General features: G+C 50.9%; 6 protein-coding genes across 6 annotated transcripts; 3 read left to right on the forward strand and 3 right to left on the reverse strand.

The window, feature by feature from the left end:
* Positions 1–36: 36 nt before the first annotated feature.
* On the forward strand, positions 37–1,042 carry BDW47DRAFT_110464 (uncharacterized protein). The gene is made up of 3 exons (XM_024813737.1): positions 37–117; positions 213–425; positions 508–1,042. Exons 1-3 carry the CDS (start codon positions 105–107, stop codon positions 903–905), a joined length of 624 nt encoding a protein of 207 aa, XP_024669383.1. The 5' UTR covers positions 37–104; the 3' UTR covers positions 906–1,042.
* A 193-nt stretch (positions 1,043–1,235) lies between these two features.
* BDW47DRAFT_119563 (BTB/POZ domain-containing protein) lies at positions 1,236–2,050 on the reverse strand (the record flags this gene model as incomplete). Its single annotated transcript, XM_024815363.1, has 2 exons — positions 1,236–1,929; positions 1,980–2,050. The coding sequence occupies 2 exons, from the start codon at positions 2,048–2,050 to the stop codon at positions 1,236–1,238; spliced, it is 765 nt and encodes a 254-aa protein (XP_024669384.1).
* A 239-nt stretch (positions 2,051–2,289) lies between these two features.
* Positions 2,290–4,092, reverse strand: BDW47DRAFT_62937 (flavin-containing monooxygenase). Its single transcript, XM_024819476.1, has one exon. The coding sequence runs from the start codon at positions 3,992–3,994 to the stop codon at positions 2,441–2,443; it is 1,554 nt and encodes a 517-aa protein (XP_024669385.1). The 5' UTR covers positions 3,995–4,092; the 3' UTR covers positions 2,290–2,440.
* Positions 4,093–6,870: 2,778 nt separating this feature from the next.
* BDW47DRAFT_119565 (acetyl-CoA synthetase-like protein) lies at positions 6,871–10,297 on the forward strand (the record flags this gene model as incomplete). The annotated part of the gene is made up of 4 exons (XM_024815364.1): positions 6,871–6,996; positions 7,027–8,930; positions 8,978–9,474; positions 9,537–10,297. The coding sequence occupies 4 exons, from the start codon at positions 6,871–6,873 to the stop codon at positions 10,295–10,297; spliced, it is 3,288 nt and encodes a 1,095-aa protein (XP_024669386.1).
* Positions 10,298–10,553: 256 nt separating this feature from the next.
* Positions 10,554–13,202, reverse strand: dppV (dipeptidyl peptidase DppV). Its single transcript, XM_024813738.1, has 7 exons — positions 13,080–13,202; positions 12,978–13,029; positions 12,698–12,930; positions 11,643–12,648; positions 11,358–11,580; positions 10,815–11,259; positions 10,554–10,752 (listed from the first exon to the last, which is right to left on the reverse strand). Exons 1-7 carry the CDS (start codon positions 13,142–13,144, stop codon positions 10,605–10,607), a joined length of 2,172 nt encoding a protein of 723 aa, XP_024669387.1. The 5' UTR covers positions 13,145–13,202; the 3' UTR covers positions 10,554–10,604.
* A 2,763-nt stretch (positions 13,203–15,965) lies between these two features.
* BDW47DRAFT_110472 (uncharacterized protein) lies at positions 15,966–18,299 on the forward strand. Its single transcript, XM_024813739.1, has 3 exons — positions 15,966–16,602; positions 16,668–16,998; positions 17,047–18,299. The coding sequence occupies exons 1-3, from the start codon at positions 16,259–16,261 to the stop codon at positions 18,268–18,270; spliced, it is 1,899 nt and encodes a 632-aa protein (XP_024669388.1). The 5' UTR covers positions 15,966–16,258; the 3' UTR covers positions 18,271–18,299.
* Positions 18,300–18,554: the final 255 nt, after the last annotated feature.

Consider the following 18,554-nt stretch of genomic DNA (forward strand, 5'->3'; position numbering starts at 1 on the left):
CTCCTTCGTTGTCATATTTTATCCACCTTACTTAAACCTTCTCATTCCACCCATACAGTCAATTGTATCCACAGATATTGTATGACTGGAGATAAGCAGCAAAAATGGAAAATCCCGGTCAGTCCCTTCTCCATCAGATACACCCCACCAGCACTACCTCTACACATGCATGGACATCATCAGGATACACCAGCTAACATAAGTCCTTCCAGTCCGAGATATCACCAACGTCATCCGACAATTGACCCAGGGCCCACCTGAGATCCAGTCCTGGGCCATTGACCGGTACTTCACATCCGACGCCACCTTCGTGCATCCGTTCTGCCGCGTCTGGGGCAAACCTGGTGGCCGGGATGGTATCAAGATCATCTTCCAATGGTATAAAATGATGTCGCCTGAGATCTCTCTCGATGTGAACTCAATTGGTAAGCCAACATGCCACCCATACCGCCCAACCCGCACGTATAAGACCAGCTGGCTAAGACATGGAATTCGATATGTATATAGCATACGACAAAGACCACCTCCGCCTCTACGTCAATATCTCGCAGGTCTTCTCCATCTGGATCGTGCCGTTCTATCGAGCTCCCGTGACGCTCACGACCGTGCTGGATCTGACGCGGGACCCTGGCGATGGACGACCGCTGCCGGATGCGAATGCTCAGAGGTACTATATTGCGAAGCAGGAGGATCTGTATCAGACGTCGGAGTTTATCAAGTTTGTGGTGCCTTGGGGCGGTAGTTCGCTTGTGATGTTGTGGCAGACGCTGGCTACGCTGTTTTGCCTGATTGGCGCGTATGGATACTGCGCTATCGCGCGGGTTTTGACGATCGTGTTTTTTCCATTCTCACTTTCGAAGGATAGCGGGGAGCCTTATGGCAATAGGGCAAAAGCGGGAAATTGATTGGTGTTGGGTTTGATGTGGGTTGAGCATGGCGCGAGGTGTTTATGTATTTTAATGGGCTGTTTGGTTTCTGGTGTGTTGGCAGGAGACAACTATTGTATCAAATAGGGTGTAATGGAAAATTCAATAGTTAAGTGTTCTCTTGATCTAAGGCGTTTCGTCTACAGTTATAGAGAGGAATATGTTAGGGTTAGAGTTGAACCATCTAACCATGTCTGTCTGCATGGCTACCCTGGTATTAAACCAACCTATCCCTACTTATCGATGAGAACATCATGTATGGTCAACCAGCAACCGTCAATCAAATTCAAGAAAGCAAAAAAAGCAGCCCTAATAAAAAACCCTTCTAATACGCGCCCCACACTCCACGCAAGTATACACCCGAATCCTTGTCGACCGCGTAGTATCAAAGTAACTCTTGCGCCCACATTTAAAACACAGAAACCCGCGCACCCGCGCCGCAACCTGGCTCATCTCCCTCATGAAATCCACAGCAAAGTCGCCCCCGTTCTTGATGACTTCGATGAACGCATCCCGACGAATGAGCTTATCCTGATTGCTGAGCACTAGCTCTAGTACGGCGCGGCGCAGGCGGGAATCACTAGCCGGCGTGGCGGCGTAGGCTTCTTCGATGATTTGCGGGAGGAGGGTGGTTAGCTTTTTACTGGTGTTTGTGGCTGTGAGGAACTTGCGCAGGGCGTATACTTTGAGTTCAGGGATGAGGTACTTGTCGGCTGTTTTGTAGACACGAATGTGGAAGATAGTTGGGTGGACTTCCTCTGTGCTGGTGTCGTCGGTTGCACTGTCGTCGTAGTCAAACTCGTACATGAATTGGACCATCGCTTTCACGGATTCTGGGTCGTCGTCTTCGAGGCGGATGGTGCGGCTGGTGGATTCGGCCCAGTTGTTGCTGAGTAGGGCTTGAAAGTAGTCTGACTGGCTGCTTATAATTGCTTTGTGGACGTCGAGTTTGAGAGGGCCGGCTTCGAGGGTTAGGTCGGAGAAGCGTCGGTCTTGGTAGAGGCTGTTGTTGGTTGGTTAGATTGGAGCTACAGGGGAAGTGTAGATACTGACCGTTTGAGGTTGCGCTTGAAGGCTCTGTCTGGCGCTTTTGCGCCCATCATGAGGAGGGACCAGTCAGCCATGGGTGTTGGAGAGTACTTGAGGTGGCTTAGAGCGTCTGTGAGCCAGTTTGCGTATGACGGAAGACCGTCACTGTCAGACATAAGGCCACTAAGGTAGGTGGATTGGTAGGTTGAGAATTTGATAGTTTATTGTGGATGGGATGAGATATGGAGATAGGTTCAGGTAGAGGTAGGTACAACGGAAAGGTAGCTATAACTGGGTAAAGCAAGGATCATATGAAGTAAAATTAAATAAAGTTTACGTGGAAGTCGATATGGGGTAGAGGTGAAGAAGCAATGAAGTAAGATATATTGATATTTTGAAATGAGTAAAAGATTATCTAGCCATACACTAGGGTCAATTTTTGAAAAATCGTCACAAGAAGACCACCACCACATCACAATGTAGCGCTAATCATCATGCTGCTTGTTCAATTCTCGACGGAACATCTCCTCCTTACTGACCACATGAAGAGGCAAACTCCGTCCCACACCGAACAGCACGAAAGGCGCCCACTTCCACCGGAAGGGGTTCACCAAGATGATAAAGACAAACCAGTAGATCAGCTCAGTGTAGGTAAAGAATTGGAATGCGCCTGTCGGGGCAAGCTGCTTCATGAACCGCGTAAAGTCAATCCAGGTCTTCATCCGACCCTCAGTCGGCCGGGTCAGCGGGTCGGTGAGGAACATGAGCAAGAAGCGCGTGTAGATGCCGATATGCATGTTACCAACTGTTCCGATGGCGTCGATGTAGGTGCTGTTGTTGGCGCAGATGCTGATGTATTTCGGCGGGAAGACCTGCAGGTACCAGCTCGGCGGACCGTACGGTTCCTGGAAGGCGTCGTCGGGTAGGAAGTTCAACGAGGGGCGCTTGAAGCCGGTTGCCATGATGATCACGTCGCCGGAAACCAGCTGCTCGCGTCCGGGACCGCCCTTGGGAACGCCCTTGGATCGGCTGTTGAAGAGAATGCCGTCTTCCTTGACGGAGATGATGTCACCCCGTAGCCAGCGGGCTTTGCCCTCGCGGATTTGATCGAACAGCTCCGAGTTGGCCATCGGAGTCTGCGTGAAGAGACCGCCGGACGGGGCGATGTCCTGCAGATCACGGTAGAAGAATTTGTGCAGCAACCACTCGGGGATCCACGATAGCATCGTTTCCTGACCGAAGATGTTCATGGCCAGGAGTGACTGCACGAAGATGTTCCGCGGAATGACCCACTTATCCGAACGTGACAAGACGTCGATTTCACCGGCCCCGGATTTGACTGCGAACTCTAGGGCTTCGATGGCACTGGCGCCGCCGCCGATGATAAGGACCTTTTTCCCCTTGACGTTCTTGCCGTCCAGCTCGGATGAGTGGTAGATGTTCCCGCCGAATTGCGACTGGTCCGGCAAAGTGGGCTGCTTCGGGTCTCCGCACACACCGACAGCGGCCACGACACCATCGAATTGACCATACGCGGCTTCATCGTCATTGATGATCCATTTCCCGTCGTCGGTTTGCTTCACAGAGGTGACCGGGGTGTCGAACACCGTGCGTTTCTCAAGGTCGTAGCGCTTCCACACATCAATTATCTGGTTCTTGATCTCCTCCTGGGTGGGATAGGCCGTGTCGTATCGGACGGAGGGATGGAAGCGGTACATGATGCTGTGGATCTGCAGGGACGAGGTGGAGTTGACTCGGCTCCAAATCCCACCCAATCCCTTCTCCTTGGATCGCGATTCGAACAATTGGACATCAAAGCCATGGCCCACTGCGTGGGCGGCCGAGGACACGCCCGTCAAGCCGGTGCCGATGATGGCGATCTTCTTTTTCGGGAGAGAGTCAGCGACCGAGTCGGATGGAGGCGGACTCGGGGCGAAGATCCAATTGATGAACATCTGTAGGAGCATGTAGCCACATGTAAAGATTTGCAGAAAAAGATTGTTGGCCGAAGCCACGATGCCAGTGTTCCCACCAGCCATGGCGAGTGTGGTTTTGACCCGACCGTTGATAGGAATGAAAAGAGTTCAGGTCGGGTCTGACGTAGATGCGAGCGACGTCTCAAGACCGTAGGAGGTATAGTTGAGCCCTCAATTGACTTGGAACAGGATGCAGTAGGGGAAGAATGGATAAGAAAGGAAATATAGATGGAACAAGAGAAGCACTGGAAGGGGAAATGTTAAGCTTTATGAAGCTGGCGAAAATCAGGACTCTGGCCAGTCCTTGTTTGAACCTCTTTTGGTGACGTTACGAACGATGACGTTATGGGTGGAGTCTGGCTCACCAACATGTGAAAGTGCACGGATTGTGGATTCTCCTGCGTTTTCAATTTGGTCATCATCCAAGAAGATTTCCCTGTAACTATCCCTGCCGTTATCTGTTCCCACACTGATATCAATGTAATATTGATCATGCCATCAGGCAATTGGTGACTTGTCTGCTCTGTCATTTGGTAGGGGTTGATACCTGCATCATCCCGTTTTACCATCCACAAAACCTGTGCCTATCAATATATTTCCTAGATAATTGTGGGCAAGGTCGGATTCTGGCCCATCATGCCCTGGACCACGGACCACGAACCACCCGTGGCATCCATTCAGAAGCCTGGGTGATAAACCGGTCCTTGGGATGGCATGACCATCTGGATCCCGCTGTGGGACAAAGGGGAGTTCATTGGATTCAGTGCTCCAGTGGGGAGGGTCCCAAGTTAGATAGCAGATAGGAGACAGCGGTCGATAGTACCTAGGTATCTTTTCAACAATGTTTCACCCACATACCAATGACCATCATCATTGCAGGGGACTGAAAAGTGAAACCAAACGAAAAGGTCAGCCAAAGGTGGGGCGCATAATACTCCCGGCGGTCGGCAGCAGTACTGGCACATTGTGTGGCAGGTTGGCCCCCGGGAGGACCGGGAGGACCGGGAGGAATCCCCCCAATCCGGCCTGAATTAGGGTCGGGGTGGCCGGGTCGGGATCTGAACGACAACACACTTGGTAGGTCTTTGATGCTCTTTATGAAACCCTTACGGAAGTTCTAGGAAGTTCGTCTAACTATAGATCAAAATAGCAGTTGAGATATTATGAAATTTAGGAAAAGGTTCATAAGGGAAACGACATGAGTAAAACTTGAAATGGTATGGGGGTGTTATTCCCTAACTCTCGGGTGCTAGATTAGGCTACTACTTGTAGCCAGACATCCGAGACGCCTTGGTTAGAGAGCACTTGCCATATACAATGCTCTTGGGAAATGTTAAGATGGCATAGACTAATTTAAACTTACTTTCACGTTATGTCTGCTTGTTTTCTAACTCCTATAATATATCTGATAATTTCTTGTAGCTCTTATCTTATATAAAAAATTCCCCCTCTCTGCGTAGAGCTCAATTAGGCCCTACCAAAAGCCCGGCAACTGTACGGATACACTGCCTTTATATTTATCTAGCCTGCCTCTTTATAGCTGATAGTTGACATGTTTCAACTTTATCTACAGTTGTTCTGATAAGGGCTGTCTGCAGGTCATGATGGCGAGATCCACCGGGGCCTGTTATGGGACTTGACATCTCGCCGAGTCAGATACAACAGGAAAACAAGGAGGAGAAGTATCACCGGCAAATTTGATGAACGACTTCGTAGATCTCTAGGAGTAGATACCTTTTACAGTGCGGGCTGGTCCAGGGTGAAAGCGTGCCAGCCCTTTCCACCTGCAGTAGACCAGCCCAACATTTGCTTTGCCACATGAGTTAACTCCGTGGGAAAACAGTACGTAGATCTCATCAGTCGGGTTCCATTTTGAGCGTGTCATTCGGCCATGATGACTTAGCGGTGTACGCCAATCAGGGCTGCGTGGATTGAAATGGTTTGTGATAGCGTATCTTATGAAACTTAGTAGTGAGACTGATGTCTATACAGATTCAGAAGTAGGAGGATCTGTTAGCTCATTGTGATACCCCAGATGTGGACTTGAGAGGGCTTATTCAGGCTGACGCCCATGAATTGTAACAGATATTACTACAATAAGGGAGGATCGAGACGCAGATTCATTCTGAGGTGAGACGTGTGAAGTTAAAGTAGAAGACTGCCCTTTGTGATCTGGTAGTCGGGAGCTGGTCCTCGTTTTGAATATGAGTGATGATGACTGAAATAGCTTCTGATGTTCCCTGCCAAGAACTCAAAATGAGCAACAGCCTGGATCTGCTCGCAAAGTCGGTGTACATTTCCCAAGTGATACATAAACCCCTTCCGGAGATCATGCTATACAGGGTTCTCTTAGGTACCTTATTCACCACCACCAAAAAAAACCTTTGAAGGTTATCTGCAACTGCGTTACAGCCATAACACCTACAAGGCTCACAATGACCAATGCAAATGAAGAAATTGCCCATCAAGCCCCAGACGATGCAACAGCTGTGTTCGGGCCCAAGTTTATGGAGTTTGATGGAATCAAATTTCCGCCCTTACCGTCAGATACCTACAGCTGTTCCCTCGACTGTCAGGTTCAGACTGTTGCTTTGCATGGCAGTCCAGTCGCAGCGTTACCTGCCCAATTATGTCTCAGCTGGGCCTTGACAATTGGCCTTTACACCAACACGTCTGATGTACTCTTTGGCCTGTTGGATGATAGCGATGGTGTCGGGAAGGACAGGGATTTCACCGTCCCCTACCACCTTCAATTGCAGCCAGACGTGACGGTTCGGATGGCAACGGAGATGGTGGATCAATATCGCAGCAAAAGTCGCCATTTCGAGCAACTTGGACTCGATCATCTACGTACTACGAGCATGGAGGCCACTCGGATTTGTGATTTCCGCAATCTGATGATTATCAGACCGCTTGAACAGAATGATAATGCAACTGCAATGCTCGGCGACCCAGATGGTTCAGATTATCCTCTGATTATAGCTTGTGGCATCAGCGAACAAAGTATCGCCATCCATGCCATATTTGACTCCAACGTGATGAGCCTGGAGTTTGCCCGATCCATGGTCCACCAGTTGTCATATACCCTTGGGCAGATCGACCAGCACCCCGGCGCATGTTTGAGAGACATCCATGGGATCAACCCAGAAGATTTGGAGAAGAGTATTGAATGGAACAGTTCACACAGAATAGAGAAGTGCAAAAAGTGCGTTCACCATTTGTTCGAACAGCGCTGTACCGAACGGCCGTCTGCGCCAGCCATTCGTGCCTGGGATGGAGAGCTTACGTACAATGAGCTCGATAACCAGGCCTCTTGCCTTGCTCGCGCACTTGTCAAGGCCAATGTGGAGCCTGAGAAGCTTGTATTTATTCTGTCAGAGAAATCTCTTCGGACAGTTGTGGCTCTCCTGGGAATATTAAAAGCAGGTGGAGGGTTTGCACTGCTGGATCCCTCGCAACCAACATATCGGCTCACTGCAATGTGCAAACTAACTTCACCGCACTTAATTCTGGCTTCAAGACGACACGCCGCCAAAGCATCTCTCCTCGGACCACCGGTTTCAATACTGGAAGATATGGAAGTTCGAGATACAAACACAGCATCGGTGGACTGGCCTTTTGAACGATCATGCCAGGCCGAAGGCCACCACGTGCTGTTCGCGGGCTTTACATCTGGCTCAACTGGAGAGCCCAAGGGGGTGCTTGTGGAGCACGCGGCTTTTACCAGTAGCCTCGAGATCCCTGGAGTGAGCAGAGAGTCTTATATGCTCCAGTTTGCATCATATAACTTCAGTGTAGCCATGACAGAGCATTTGACGGCACTAATCCGAGGCGCCTGTCTGTGTATCCCTTCGGAGAAGAAGTTGGAAAATAACATGGAGGAGGCAATAAGTGAACTTCGGCCCACCTGGGCAGTACTCACACCATCAGTGGCGAGGGTTATTGACCCCAAAGCTGTCCCATCCATCAAGCATCTGCTCCTAGCTGGGGAACAGACAAGCCGCTCGGAAGTTAGTAAATGGGAGAAGCACGTCGCGCTATACGCTTTGTACGGGCAGACTGAATATGGCTGTGCTATCATGACCACACCCATCTCAACGTCAAGCGATTTATCGACGCTTGGATTTCCGAGTTCCGGAACTGGCTGGATTGTCGACCCTAAGGACCATAACCGTCTGATGCCTCTCGGGGCTGAAGGAGAGCTGGTCCTCCAAGGGCCATGCATAGCAAGATGCTATGTAAAGAATGAGGAACAAACAAGGAACACGTTCATAAATCCCACGTGGAGACAACGGGTGGGTATCGAGGAACATGACCGCTTTCTGAAGACTGGCGATATCTTTTCACGCAGCCCTGTCGACGGCTCGTTCCAATATAGGGGCCGCAAAGACAGGACGGCCAAGATCCGTGGCCAAAGAATGGAACTTGCCGAGATCGAGTATCATTTGGCAGCGCAGTTTCCGGAAAAGCCCAATGTATGTACCGAGATTGTTTACCCTAGTGACGGCGATCCACAGTGCGGCATGCTAGTCGATGTCATTCCCACTGCTCCTGGAAGTGGCGGAACGACAGATACATTCCGGCTTATTGCACACGATTATGCATTTTTGAGCCGTGTAAAGGCAGCTATGAAGAACATGCGCAAAGTACTACCCTCGTATATGATGCCAAGTTCATTCATATCGGTCACCAGCCTCCCCAGAACAGCATCCGGAAAGATCCATCGTAAGCTCCTGATAGAGACTATTTCTCGATTATCTCGAAGAGAGATACTTACCTACCTGAATGCACCTAGGGATTTCAGGCCCCCGACTACGGAAACAGAAGCGGTATTGCAGTCTCTAATTGCCAAAGTATTGTCAGAAGATCCAGAGTGTATCGGGATGGATGACCGATTCCTAGCGTTGGGAGGGGACTCTCTCTCAGCACGACAGCTAGTAGCCCTTGCACGGACAGAGGGACTATCCATAAAAGTTCTGATTGTTTCCAGCAACCGGACGTGACTTCGCTTGCTCGGTGTGCCCAAACCTGCCATCCTGTATCTAGAAACTCCGTTCCTGACTGGAAGGGTCTTGACCCTTTTCGTTCCCTGCGAGAGGACTTCATGCGCTACCTTCCTGAGCAGCTCACCGTCAGCAACATTGAAGACATTCTTCCAACACGCGAGATGCAATTGTTTCTGGTACAGTATGGAATAATGGACTACATACCAATCCGGCTTTCGGGCCGTCTTGACCCTGTTCAATTACGCCTTGCCTGCCAAGATCTGGTGAAGCATCACACCATATTACGCACTATCTTTGTACAATTTCGCGACAGTCACGTACAGGTTGTCCAGAAACAAGTGAAAGTCCCATGGACGGCGTTCACGGAGCCCCCAGATAACTACGACCCCAATATGTGGGCACATTCTGTATGTGCCATGGACCGGAGAACATATCAGACGAACGAGACATTCGTCAAATTCATACTGCTACAAGACGATAGAACACAACAGCATACGCTGATCATGCGAGCCAACCACGGCCAATTTGACGGGCTTTGTCTGAAACCATCCTTTCTGATCTAGCAAAGCTGTACGAGAGTAAGCCCCTCAATGTCCAAGCCACCTATGCGGATTACGTCCGCAAATGTGTTGAACTACGCACCACGCAGTCACTGCGCTTTTGGACGGACCTATTGCACGGTTCGACGCCGATAACCCTTCCACTCACCCCGTCAAAAAACCATCAACAGCCCGTCTGTATAGTCGCCTCCCGGGACCTGCCCACAACGAGCCCACCCCCTCCGGGGTTTACCTGGGCCACGGTGGTAAAGGCAGCTTGGTCGTATGTTCTGCGGCAGAAGGCGGACAGCAATGATCTCACATTCTGCCAAATCACCAATTCCCGCTTTGTTGGCATCCCCGGGCAAGAGCGGATCCTGGGCCCGTGTCTCAATCCTATTCCGGTCCGCGTTCACTACAAGGCCCAGTCGACAGTCAGAGACCTGTTAAGTGCTGTCCAGCGCCAACACGTCGACTCGATGGACTATCACACCCTTGAATGGGGGGACATAGTCGCTAATTGTACGGAGTGGAGCAACGATACAGAGATGGACTCTATTGTTCTGCACGAGAATATCGACGCCAACCCCGTTACGCGCGTCGGTGATGCTGTGTGGCAGGTGTTGGCGCATAGCATTGATAACCCGCCCGAGAGGACTGTATACCTTTACACGTATCCCCAGAGGGATTCATTGTTTGTTGTGCTGATTATGTCGAGTGAGTTCGGATGCAGAGCTGATGCTGAGGGCCTTGTTGGGATGTTTTGTTCTGCTGTTACTTCGTTTGTCAATAACCCTGACATGTCAGTGTGTTGTATGTAATTGTTAGTCTCCTGTTATCTATCTAGCTTTCACTTTCCTTGTTGTATTCTGCAAGACGGCTGGTTATGATTTTACAGGTGTTTCGAAGTAGAAATTTATAAGTGATAGGGCTTCTGTGACTAACAAATGATGGCTTCGGAGTGAAGTGATCGGAATGTACCGGGTCGTCCACTCCCTTTAGTCTTGTATTTCCTCGAAAAAAAAGGGCTTACAATAAACCAGTAACGACCCAAGTGTGATATTAATGAGTTACGAGTTCATATCCAGCAATCTCATAAGATCGCATTACTACTATGTACAGTATCAATCACGCAGGCGGGTTGATGTTAACAACCGGCACAACCGTATCCTCAAGGCTCACGGCATCCTTGTTCTCCTTGCCAACGCCAGAATACTTGTTCAGCCAGCCGAGGACCTGCTGGTGCCACACGAGACTGTTCTCGGGGTTGATGACCCTACACCATCTAGTTAGCACACACACAAATCCCGAATAAGAAGGCAAAAAGATAGAACATACCAATGATTCTCATCCGGGAAGTTCAAGAACCGACTCGGCACGCCCCTCTCCTGAAGGACATTGAACAGAGACAGTCCCTCGGCCACAGGCAAGCGATAATCCAAATCACTGTGGATAATCAGATGCGGGGTGGCGAATTTCAGAATGCGCTCCGCCGCCGACGGATCCCAGCGTCTGTAATTATCGCGCGCGTCCCAGAACGTCCCGTTGAACTCGCGCTGCATGAACCACAGTTCCTCGGTGGAGATCTTGGCGTCTGCCACGAAGGTGCCGTCGTGCGTGACCAGCGCTTGGAATTCACGGCCCAGGTCGCTGCCTTGGATCCAGTTTACCATGAAGCCACCGAAGCTGGCGCCTGCGGCGACGCCGCGCGCGGTATCGACGTAGTCGAGGTTGTCGCGGACGTATTCCCAGCCCTTGACGAGGTCTTTGTAGGGGGAGCCGCCTGTCAATTTTAGAAATGGGTGGTTAGTGAGGTTCGTTTGTTTAATTGGGGTCTTTGGGCTCTTTTAGAAGGTCATTAGAGGTGGCGGAGATACGTACCCCAGTTGTTCTGGATAGCGTCGGTCAGTTCATCGCCGAATCCGGTAGATCCAGTTGGGTTGGGAGCAACAACGACGTAGCCCTGGTCGGCGAAGACCTTGGGGTTCCAGCGGCTGCTCCAGGAGTTGCCCCATGAGCTTTGGGGACCGCCGTGGATGAGGTAGGCGAGGGGATATTTCTTGCTCTTGTCGAAGCCCTCGGGGTAGATCACCCAGGCGTGAATCTGTGCGCTCAGGTTAGCATGGTTCAATGTGTCAACCGTTGAAGAGTCCGTGGGTTACATACGTCAGCCGATTCACCCTTGAACCAGATCTCGTCGATGTCATCGGGACCGAGGCCCTTGAGCTCAGGGTCGATTTTGTGCGCGGATGCGACGGTCTTGACCCCGTCCTTCTTGGACTTGAGGCTGACGAGATCGACGTACCAATTGGTGTAGATGGTAGATCCAGTGACGAGGAGGGACTTCTTCGACAAAAGGTAGTAAGCTGTGGCATATTTGCCGTTGGTGAGACACTTGGGTTTGAAGCCGTCGTCTGTGGCTTCGTCGACGGGGATCAGGAAGAGATTAGCGCTGCCCTTGTCTTCGGCGCCGACGACAATGGTCTCGTCGTCTACCCACTTCAGCGAGTCGGGCGACCTGTCCCACCCTGTTGCGAGCGCGGTGATTTCCTTCGAGGAAAGGTCGTAGACGTAAGTCACGCGACGGTCAGCCTCGTACGTGTCTTCTTCCATCTGGAAGTAAGCCAGGCTCTTGCCGTCCGGGGAGAAGGCAGGGTTGTTGGAGTCACCCGCGATGCCCTTAGGGGCAGAGTCAGGTCCGTTGACGGGAACGGCGGTTTTCGAGCCATCGTGAGGGACGAGGTAGATGTATGCCGTGGTGTAATTGGCCTGAGGGACATCCGGAGCCTTGCTCTTGAACGCGACCCATTTACCGTCGGCCGAGAGGTCATAGTCTGAGGCGCCTCCGTTGGGAGGGTACGGGCACTCGGCGTTCTTCACTGGCGAGACGAGGTTCTTCAGTTTTCCATCCGAGACGTAGTGCGAGTGCTTGCCCTTCTTGAGCGTTCCGGAGAACACGGCGTTGAAGGCAGTCGTGAGGTAGTAGTCCCAGTGGCGGACGTAGATGCTGTCGTAGATACGCGCGGTGCTGAGAGCCTTGGCAGCAAGCTCCTCGTTGTACGCCGTGCCATTGGGGTACGACTTGGCGTTGGCGATGAAGTTAATCTCTCCCTTCTTGGTGGCTGCAATCTTCAACCCGGAGAACGCAGCAGGCAAGGAGGCGGCCTTGTATCTACCGGGGTCAGCATTCGCAGTCATCGCCATGCGTCTTTCGGACTTACCCAGAGCCAAACTTGGAGACATCCGAAACCCAGAGCTCCGAGCCACCGGGGATGTCGGCATTGGAGCCATTGATGTACAGGAGAGACTTGTCGCTCAGCCAGACTACCTCGGAGACATTGCTGTCGTCGGTGAGGGGGGTGATTTTTCCTGATTTGAGGTCCAACAGGCTCCATGAGGCGCTGGATTCGTGGGACTTGAATGAGTACTGCGAGCTAGAGAAGATCGCCACGGTCTACAATTGTTAGATCTTTACCCAATGACCGTGGGAGTTGCACTTACACCAGAGGGGTTGGGGATGGCCTCAGATCTGCGGGGGGCACTAAGCATCTGCCTACGCGGTGTTAGCCAGAAATTAGCATGCGACAAGCAAGGAAGACGCACTCTGGAGTCAGAGCCAGCGCAGAGGAAGCTGCAACAGCAAGCGAAAGCCACCTGAGAACAGCCATTGTGAAAGCTCGACGATGATCGCACACGTGGGCCAACAAAGAGTGAAACGAACGGGCTTATTTATAAGATGAGGGGATGGTGCAATCTAGGCCGAAGATAACCACGGGCACCTCCGCACGAGTGGCGTCTGGTCTGGCATGTTTTATCCGTATCCATTTTCCTCTTATGCAGGCCAGCTTAACCTGACCTGGAAGGGATCCGCGGGGGTAATATAGATCCCTGGCAGAGTGGAATGAGACAAAGCATTCCAGGCGAATCTGAGCCGGCGCTTGCGGTTAGACTGTCTTTAGTCTGCAAACCAATCTCACCCTAATCTTAATCACGTCTTCCAGCGTTGCAATGCCAACCTGCGTTATATCCCTGGGCCTATTAGCTGTTTGGCTGCGGTGTCAAAGTGGATGTAACCTCTGTCGGGGTCGAGTTCAGAATCCAGTCAAGGCGCAGAGGCCGTGTCCCAGGGAAGAGGTACCTTCTGGGGAATCTTCTCTCCAGATTCCTGTAGTTCATGCCATTCTTGTCTATAGATCGGTTTATTGTGCCATTGATTGTATGACAGTCACTGTGTCAGAATGCTGAACAGCACTTTGCGAGCGCTTGACCCGACTGATATCCACAACAGTGTATGATATGTGGGGAGATAACAGTATCACTTGGAATATATCCAGGAACGTGTCGGCACGATCCGTTCATATTCCAGAAGTCCCCACCAGCTTATCTCCAATTCTCCGCACTAGCCCCCCTGCTTATCCTGAAGTAGCTAGAGAGCTTCAAGTATTTAATCATGGGACATTAATCCCTGAGCTCTTACCCCTAGTACCTCGTGTAAACCTGGACGCCTAATATGTGGGATCAATGAAGCCTACCTCTTCCAACAAATCCTTCACTAAATGAGAAACGTCCCATCCAAGGTCCTGGTAATCTTGATATCCGTAAAAAATGGGGAAGCGACGAATTGTGACCATGGAAAATGACAGACACTGAATTGAGGAATCAGAAGTCGTGTAGTTCAAGGTAGCTCAGAAAGTGAGGACTGCCCATCTGGATCCCCGCAAAAACCTTGCTGTGTTTCCAGCACTCGGCTCTAATAGCCTGCTCCACGCGGTTAACGGCGGTCGGCTAGCTGCGCCGGATCGTCGCTATGCAACGGATCTCCACCAGCTCATGACTGGAACTGTTGGAACCTGGGTCTTGGGCAATCAGCAGTGCACTGAGGCGTTTGAGTCAATATCTGGTGGGGCTCGGAAGTTGAGACCAGGAGGCAAAGCATGTCTAGAACGAATAACATCCCGGGATCCCATGTACTTGAACTAATCCTGTCCATGATATTAGTATTCCTGTATGTTCTAAGCACAAGACAGGACGAGAGGCTATAATTTCTACTAGATAATTCATTTACCAAACTTGTATCATTGTGATACCAACCCCAAGATGTATGAACCAAACAGTATTTAGATAGCTGATATTTCGAACCTGATTAGCTGGACCAGCTGTCTCTTTAACCCATATCCTAAGACTACTAAATTAAACTAGAAAGAGATACAAATGCAATTTTTAAACATACTTGAAGGATTTCGTAGTCATGGTTGGGATATCACTGATGTTGAGACACTTCCTGGATTAGCACCTGTGTAATCACTATCAAGTTCCTCATGATAGTATTACTGACTAGTACTACTCTTCTCATCCAATGCTTGGGCTGATCTACATATAGTTATTAAATCCAGAACTATACTTCTGAATCTTATCCTACTATAGAAGCTCCTTCACAGCTGTTAAGATACTCTTCTGATACAGGAGATCAGCTAACCAAGACCAGGTACCATACACTACCTGGCATCTACTAACTATTTATGTTTTTCCACTCGATAACAGAAGATGGAAGAGCTCAATCATGCAGAGTCTGTACTTGGTCAGAAGACCAATATCCACTGCGACCTGCGAGGGCTGAAGAATGAAGGTATTATGTGAGGAGACAGCATACGTAAAACATCAGAATATCTCGGCCACTGTACCAAAGCACCAGACAGCATACTGGTAGGGTTTCATAAGGCTGATACCCCAACGAAATAAATCCGTGTGGTCTGCTGTGGAGGCTATCCCCGAAGTAACTAGTTACATCTTGAACCACTCAGTGGTGTTGGTTGTGTTTCTGCCATACATAGTTGTAGAGTTCGAAGAACACCGGCGATTCCATTCTTATGGCTGGGAGCACTCCCTTGCATGTATTTTGTATTTCCTGGCTAGTGAGTAACTGATAGATCAAACTCACTGGAATATACTCAAATAGATGATAAGTACTAACAAAGTAGTGAAATCCCAGAATGGATAAATATATAACACGAACCTGGAGGATATGGGTATGTTGTCAGTGATATACCCATAACATCTATAGATTGGATCTCCACATGAATTCTCAAGCTTTCCCACTGCTCTTAGCTCATTCCAGTCCTGTGCAATTGAAACACATGGAGCAAGTGAGTCTCAGGCACCGATATATATGACGTCATGCTGTAGAAGCGCCCTGGAGATAAGCTCACGTGACACTACGGTCACTGTTGAGTCTGTAAACAGCGTCAATGCTACTGAAACTAGCTGTCGGCTAAGTGCCACATCATTGATAGAGGAAGAGTAATATGTAATATTGTCTGTCAATATCTCCAAATCAACGACTCAGCTGGGTGACTGAGTAATCCCAAATAATCAAGTATACACTGCTCTCTATACTAAGGAATGATTAAGATAGAAGGCGGTCAGTAGAAGAATGAATTCTGCCGCTCCATGCACTGTCCTGTTCTTTTGCTCTGATTCCGCTGGGTCTCTCTCCTGCGCGTTTCTAATAACCAATTTCTTTATCCATCCACTATTTGCATAGGACTTTCGTCATTTGTCTTATTTGAAATACCTTCGCCGCCCTCTTCACTGACCCACCAGTATCACTATCACCGACAAATAATGCCTGGTCAATGTTGAATGGAGTTTCTTCCCCATATGCCTCCATGACAAGCTACAGCGGACGGTTTTCGACATCCTCTTCGACCACCAGCCTTTCCTTACATCCTCAGCGTTGACTCAGGAACGGCCTATAATCCAAGCCAGTGTCAGTCGCAAGCGCAATGGCAGCCCAGGCCACCCCGGTCCTCGACCGATTCCTGTCAGGGATTGCCGATATCGTTCGGAGTCGCGACGGGGCCAAACTCCAGGACTTTCTGCAGATCGAACCCCCGCTATCCGAGATATACCAGCAGATGCTGGTGGAGCTCCGACAGCAGTATCCTAGCGGCTCACGGAAAGAGGCGGACTTATTGCGACGATGCGAAGGGCTGGTCCCGCGCTCGAAAGATACTAGTAGTTCCTGGATCGCGTTTCCGACCTTTATGAAACTCTACTTTACCTTTTTACGCGATGTGAACGTCGAAAATTTGCTGGACACGTATAACCTTCTGAAAGGTCTCCTCAAGTACGCCCCGACTCAAACTTGGTCCTTTTTCGGAATGACCGCTGATTATTTTACTTTTGCGACAGCCAGTGCGTGTTGGCCCTCGGGGACAGCCAGTTCGGTGTGATCGTCCTACCAACAGTCCTTTACCTCTCGAAAGTCCTAGCAAAACTAGCCATGGGTTTGGATAAGCGACCGGATTTGATCGCGCAGATACTGAGGATGGAGGGCCGCTCCGACCAGGATGATAGCGTCGAGAAAGTGACCTTGGTAGAGAAGTCGGCGAATGTGGTTCGGGAAGCCTTCATCAAGTGCCTCACCGATCGCAGCGGTACGCCAGGGCCCACGGGCAAGCCCGAAGGAAAGCGCGTCGGGATCTACCTCATGGCCAATCTGTGTTTGAAACTCCTCTTCCAAGTACGATCTCAAATCCCATACCGGAGGTCCAGAGACTAACAGGTGTAGTGCGGCAAACTGCGGAATGCAGAACAGATGTTCGCCAGTATCAGCGCCCAATCTCCTCCGTTGACCTATTTTCCGGCGTCGCAACGAGTCACCTATCTCTACTACCTCGGACGATACCTCTTCTCCAACAATTTATTCCACCCCGCTCGCATCGCCCTCCAAGCGGCATACAACCAATGCCACAGGCAGGGCATCAACCAGAAACGCGTCATCCTCACCTATCTCATCCCGTGTAACATCATAATGGGCCGATTTCCGTCCTTGAAACTGCTGGGGCTGCCCGAGGCGGAGGGGCTGGCAGATAAATTCGTCCCGATCTGCCGGCTGATCGTGCGCGGTGACTACATCGCCTTTCGTGAGCACCTGGCAGGGGGTTCGGAAGTGAGCGAGTGGTTTGCACAGCGCGGCATCTTACTGGCCGTCCGTAATCGATGTGAGATCCTCGTCTGGCGGTCGCTGGCCCGAAAAGTGTTTATCCACGGGGGCTTCCATGGCGAGTTGCAGGGGACGGCCCAACGTGGCCCGCCGCCTTTCCTGTACTTGGCGAAGCTCGAAACCGCTGTCCGGTGGCTTCAGTCGCAACACTCCGGATCCAATCGCAATCTCGCCGTACGGCCACCGGACCATGATATGGATGCGCGGGCAGGTGACAACCGCGTGGGATCGCAGCTCATCTATAAATCCTCCGATCCGGATTTTGTCGGTGGAAACGCCGCTGATAGCCCGCTCGACGGTGCGCTGATGGCCCAGTATGGCGACTACCTGGCCCCAGACGGGCATTTCGACGCCCAAGGGCAGTACCACAGTAATCCCACCCGGGGTCTAGTCGACGGACCACCCAACACGGACTATCAGGAACACGAGCTGGATCCTTATGCGCAGCGGACCGTGGGACAGTCGGCGCTGGGGCAGGACCCGGGGAAGCCGACCACGATGATGCGCGAGCTCGAATCGATCCTCGCCTCCATTCTAACCCAAGGGTTGATGCGCGGCTATCTCACGCACCGCAACCCTCGTTTCGCCATTCCGGGCGCGCGACTGCGTGGTGCGTTGCCCACGGGATTCCCCAACGTGTGGCACACCATTGCCGCTCGCGAAGCAGACGACGACAGTGTTCCGGGGTGGGTGAAACCCCCGGCTCCGATGAAGACCATGGCACCCGCCGCAGCGGGTGGTGGGCGCGTGGTGAATCTATCGGGGGCACGGCCAGTAGGCGTACAATGATGGAGAATGAGACAGATGGTGGCGTCTTGGCGCACTGGGGATTTGTGTTTATTTATATCATTTGTCATGTAATCTCTGAAAGCCGGAAAACCATGTATGACATGGATTGGCTAATTCGCCACACTCAATTGGATCTCCAAGGATTTAGTGGGCCTAAACTGATAATCGATTGTATAGAGTCGATCCACTAATGATTGGCGGTGGCAAAACGGGGGATTCCCGGGTGCCTGCAGGCCTGGATGCCTCACGTTCCCCGCCTTGTGCCAGACCGCCTTCTATTCCCC

The sequence above is a fragment of the Aspergillus candidus genome, assembly GCF_002847045.1.
Source record: "Aspergillus candidus strain CBS 102.13 unplaced genomic scaffold BDW47scaffold_47, whole genome shotgun sequence".
NCBI lineage: Eukaryota > Fungi > Ascomycota > Eurotiomycetes > Eurotiales > Aspergillaceae > Aspergillus > Aspergillus candidus.

Coding starts and splice junctions, on each gene's coding strand:
- BDW47DRAFT_110464 (XM_024813737.1), top strand. Junction 426..507: donor TCTCGATGTGAACTCAATTG/GTAAGCCAACAT, acceptor ATATGTATATAG/CATACGACAAAGACCACCTC.
- BDW47DRAFT_62937 (XM_024819476.1), bottom strand. CDS start 3,994: ATGGCTGGTGGGAACACTGGCATCGTGGCTTCGGCCAACAATCTTTTT.
- dppV (XM_024813738.1), bottom strand. CDS start 13,144: ATGGCTGTTCTCAGGTGGCTTTCGCTTGCTGTTGCAGCTTCCTCTGCG. Junction 12,649..12,697: donor GTCTCCAAGTTTGGCTCTGG/GTAAGTCCGAAA, acceptor TGACCCCGGTAG/ATACAAGGCCGCCTCCTTGC. Junction 11,581..11,642: donor TCAAGGGTGAATCGGCTGAC/GTATGTAACCCA, acceptor CTGAGCGCACAG/ATTCACGCCTGGGTGATCTA.
- BDW47DRAFT_110472 (XM_024813739.1), top strand. CDS start 16,259: ATGGCAGCCCAGGCCACCCCGGTCCTCGACCGATTCCTGTCAGGGATT. Junction 16,603..16,667: donor CTTCTGAAAGGTCTCCTCAA/GTACGCCCCGAC, acceptor CTTTTGCGACAG/CCAGTGCGTGTTGGCCCTCG. Junction 16,999..17,046: donor GTTTGAAACTCCTCTTCCAA/GTACGATCTCAA, acceptor TAACAGGTGTAG/TGCGGCAAACTGCGGAATGC.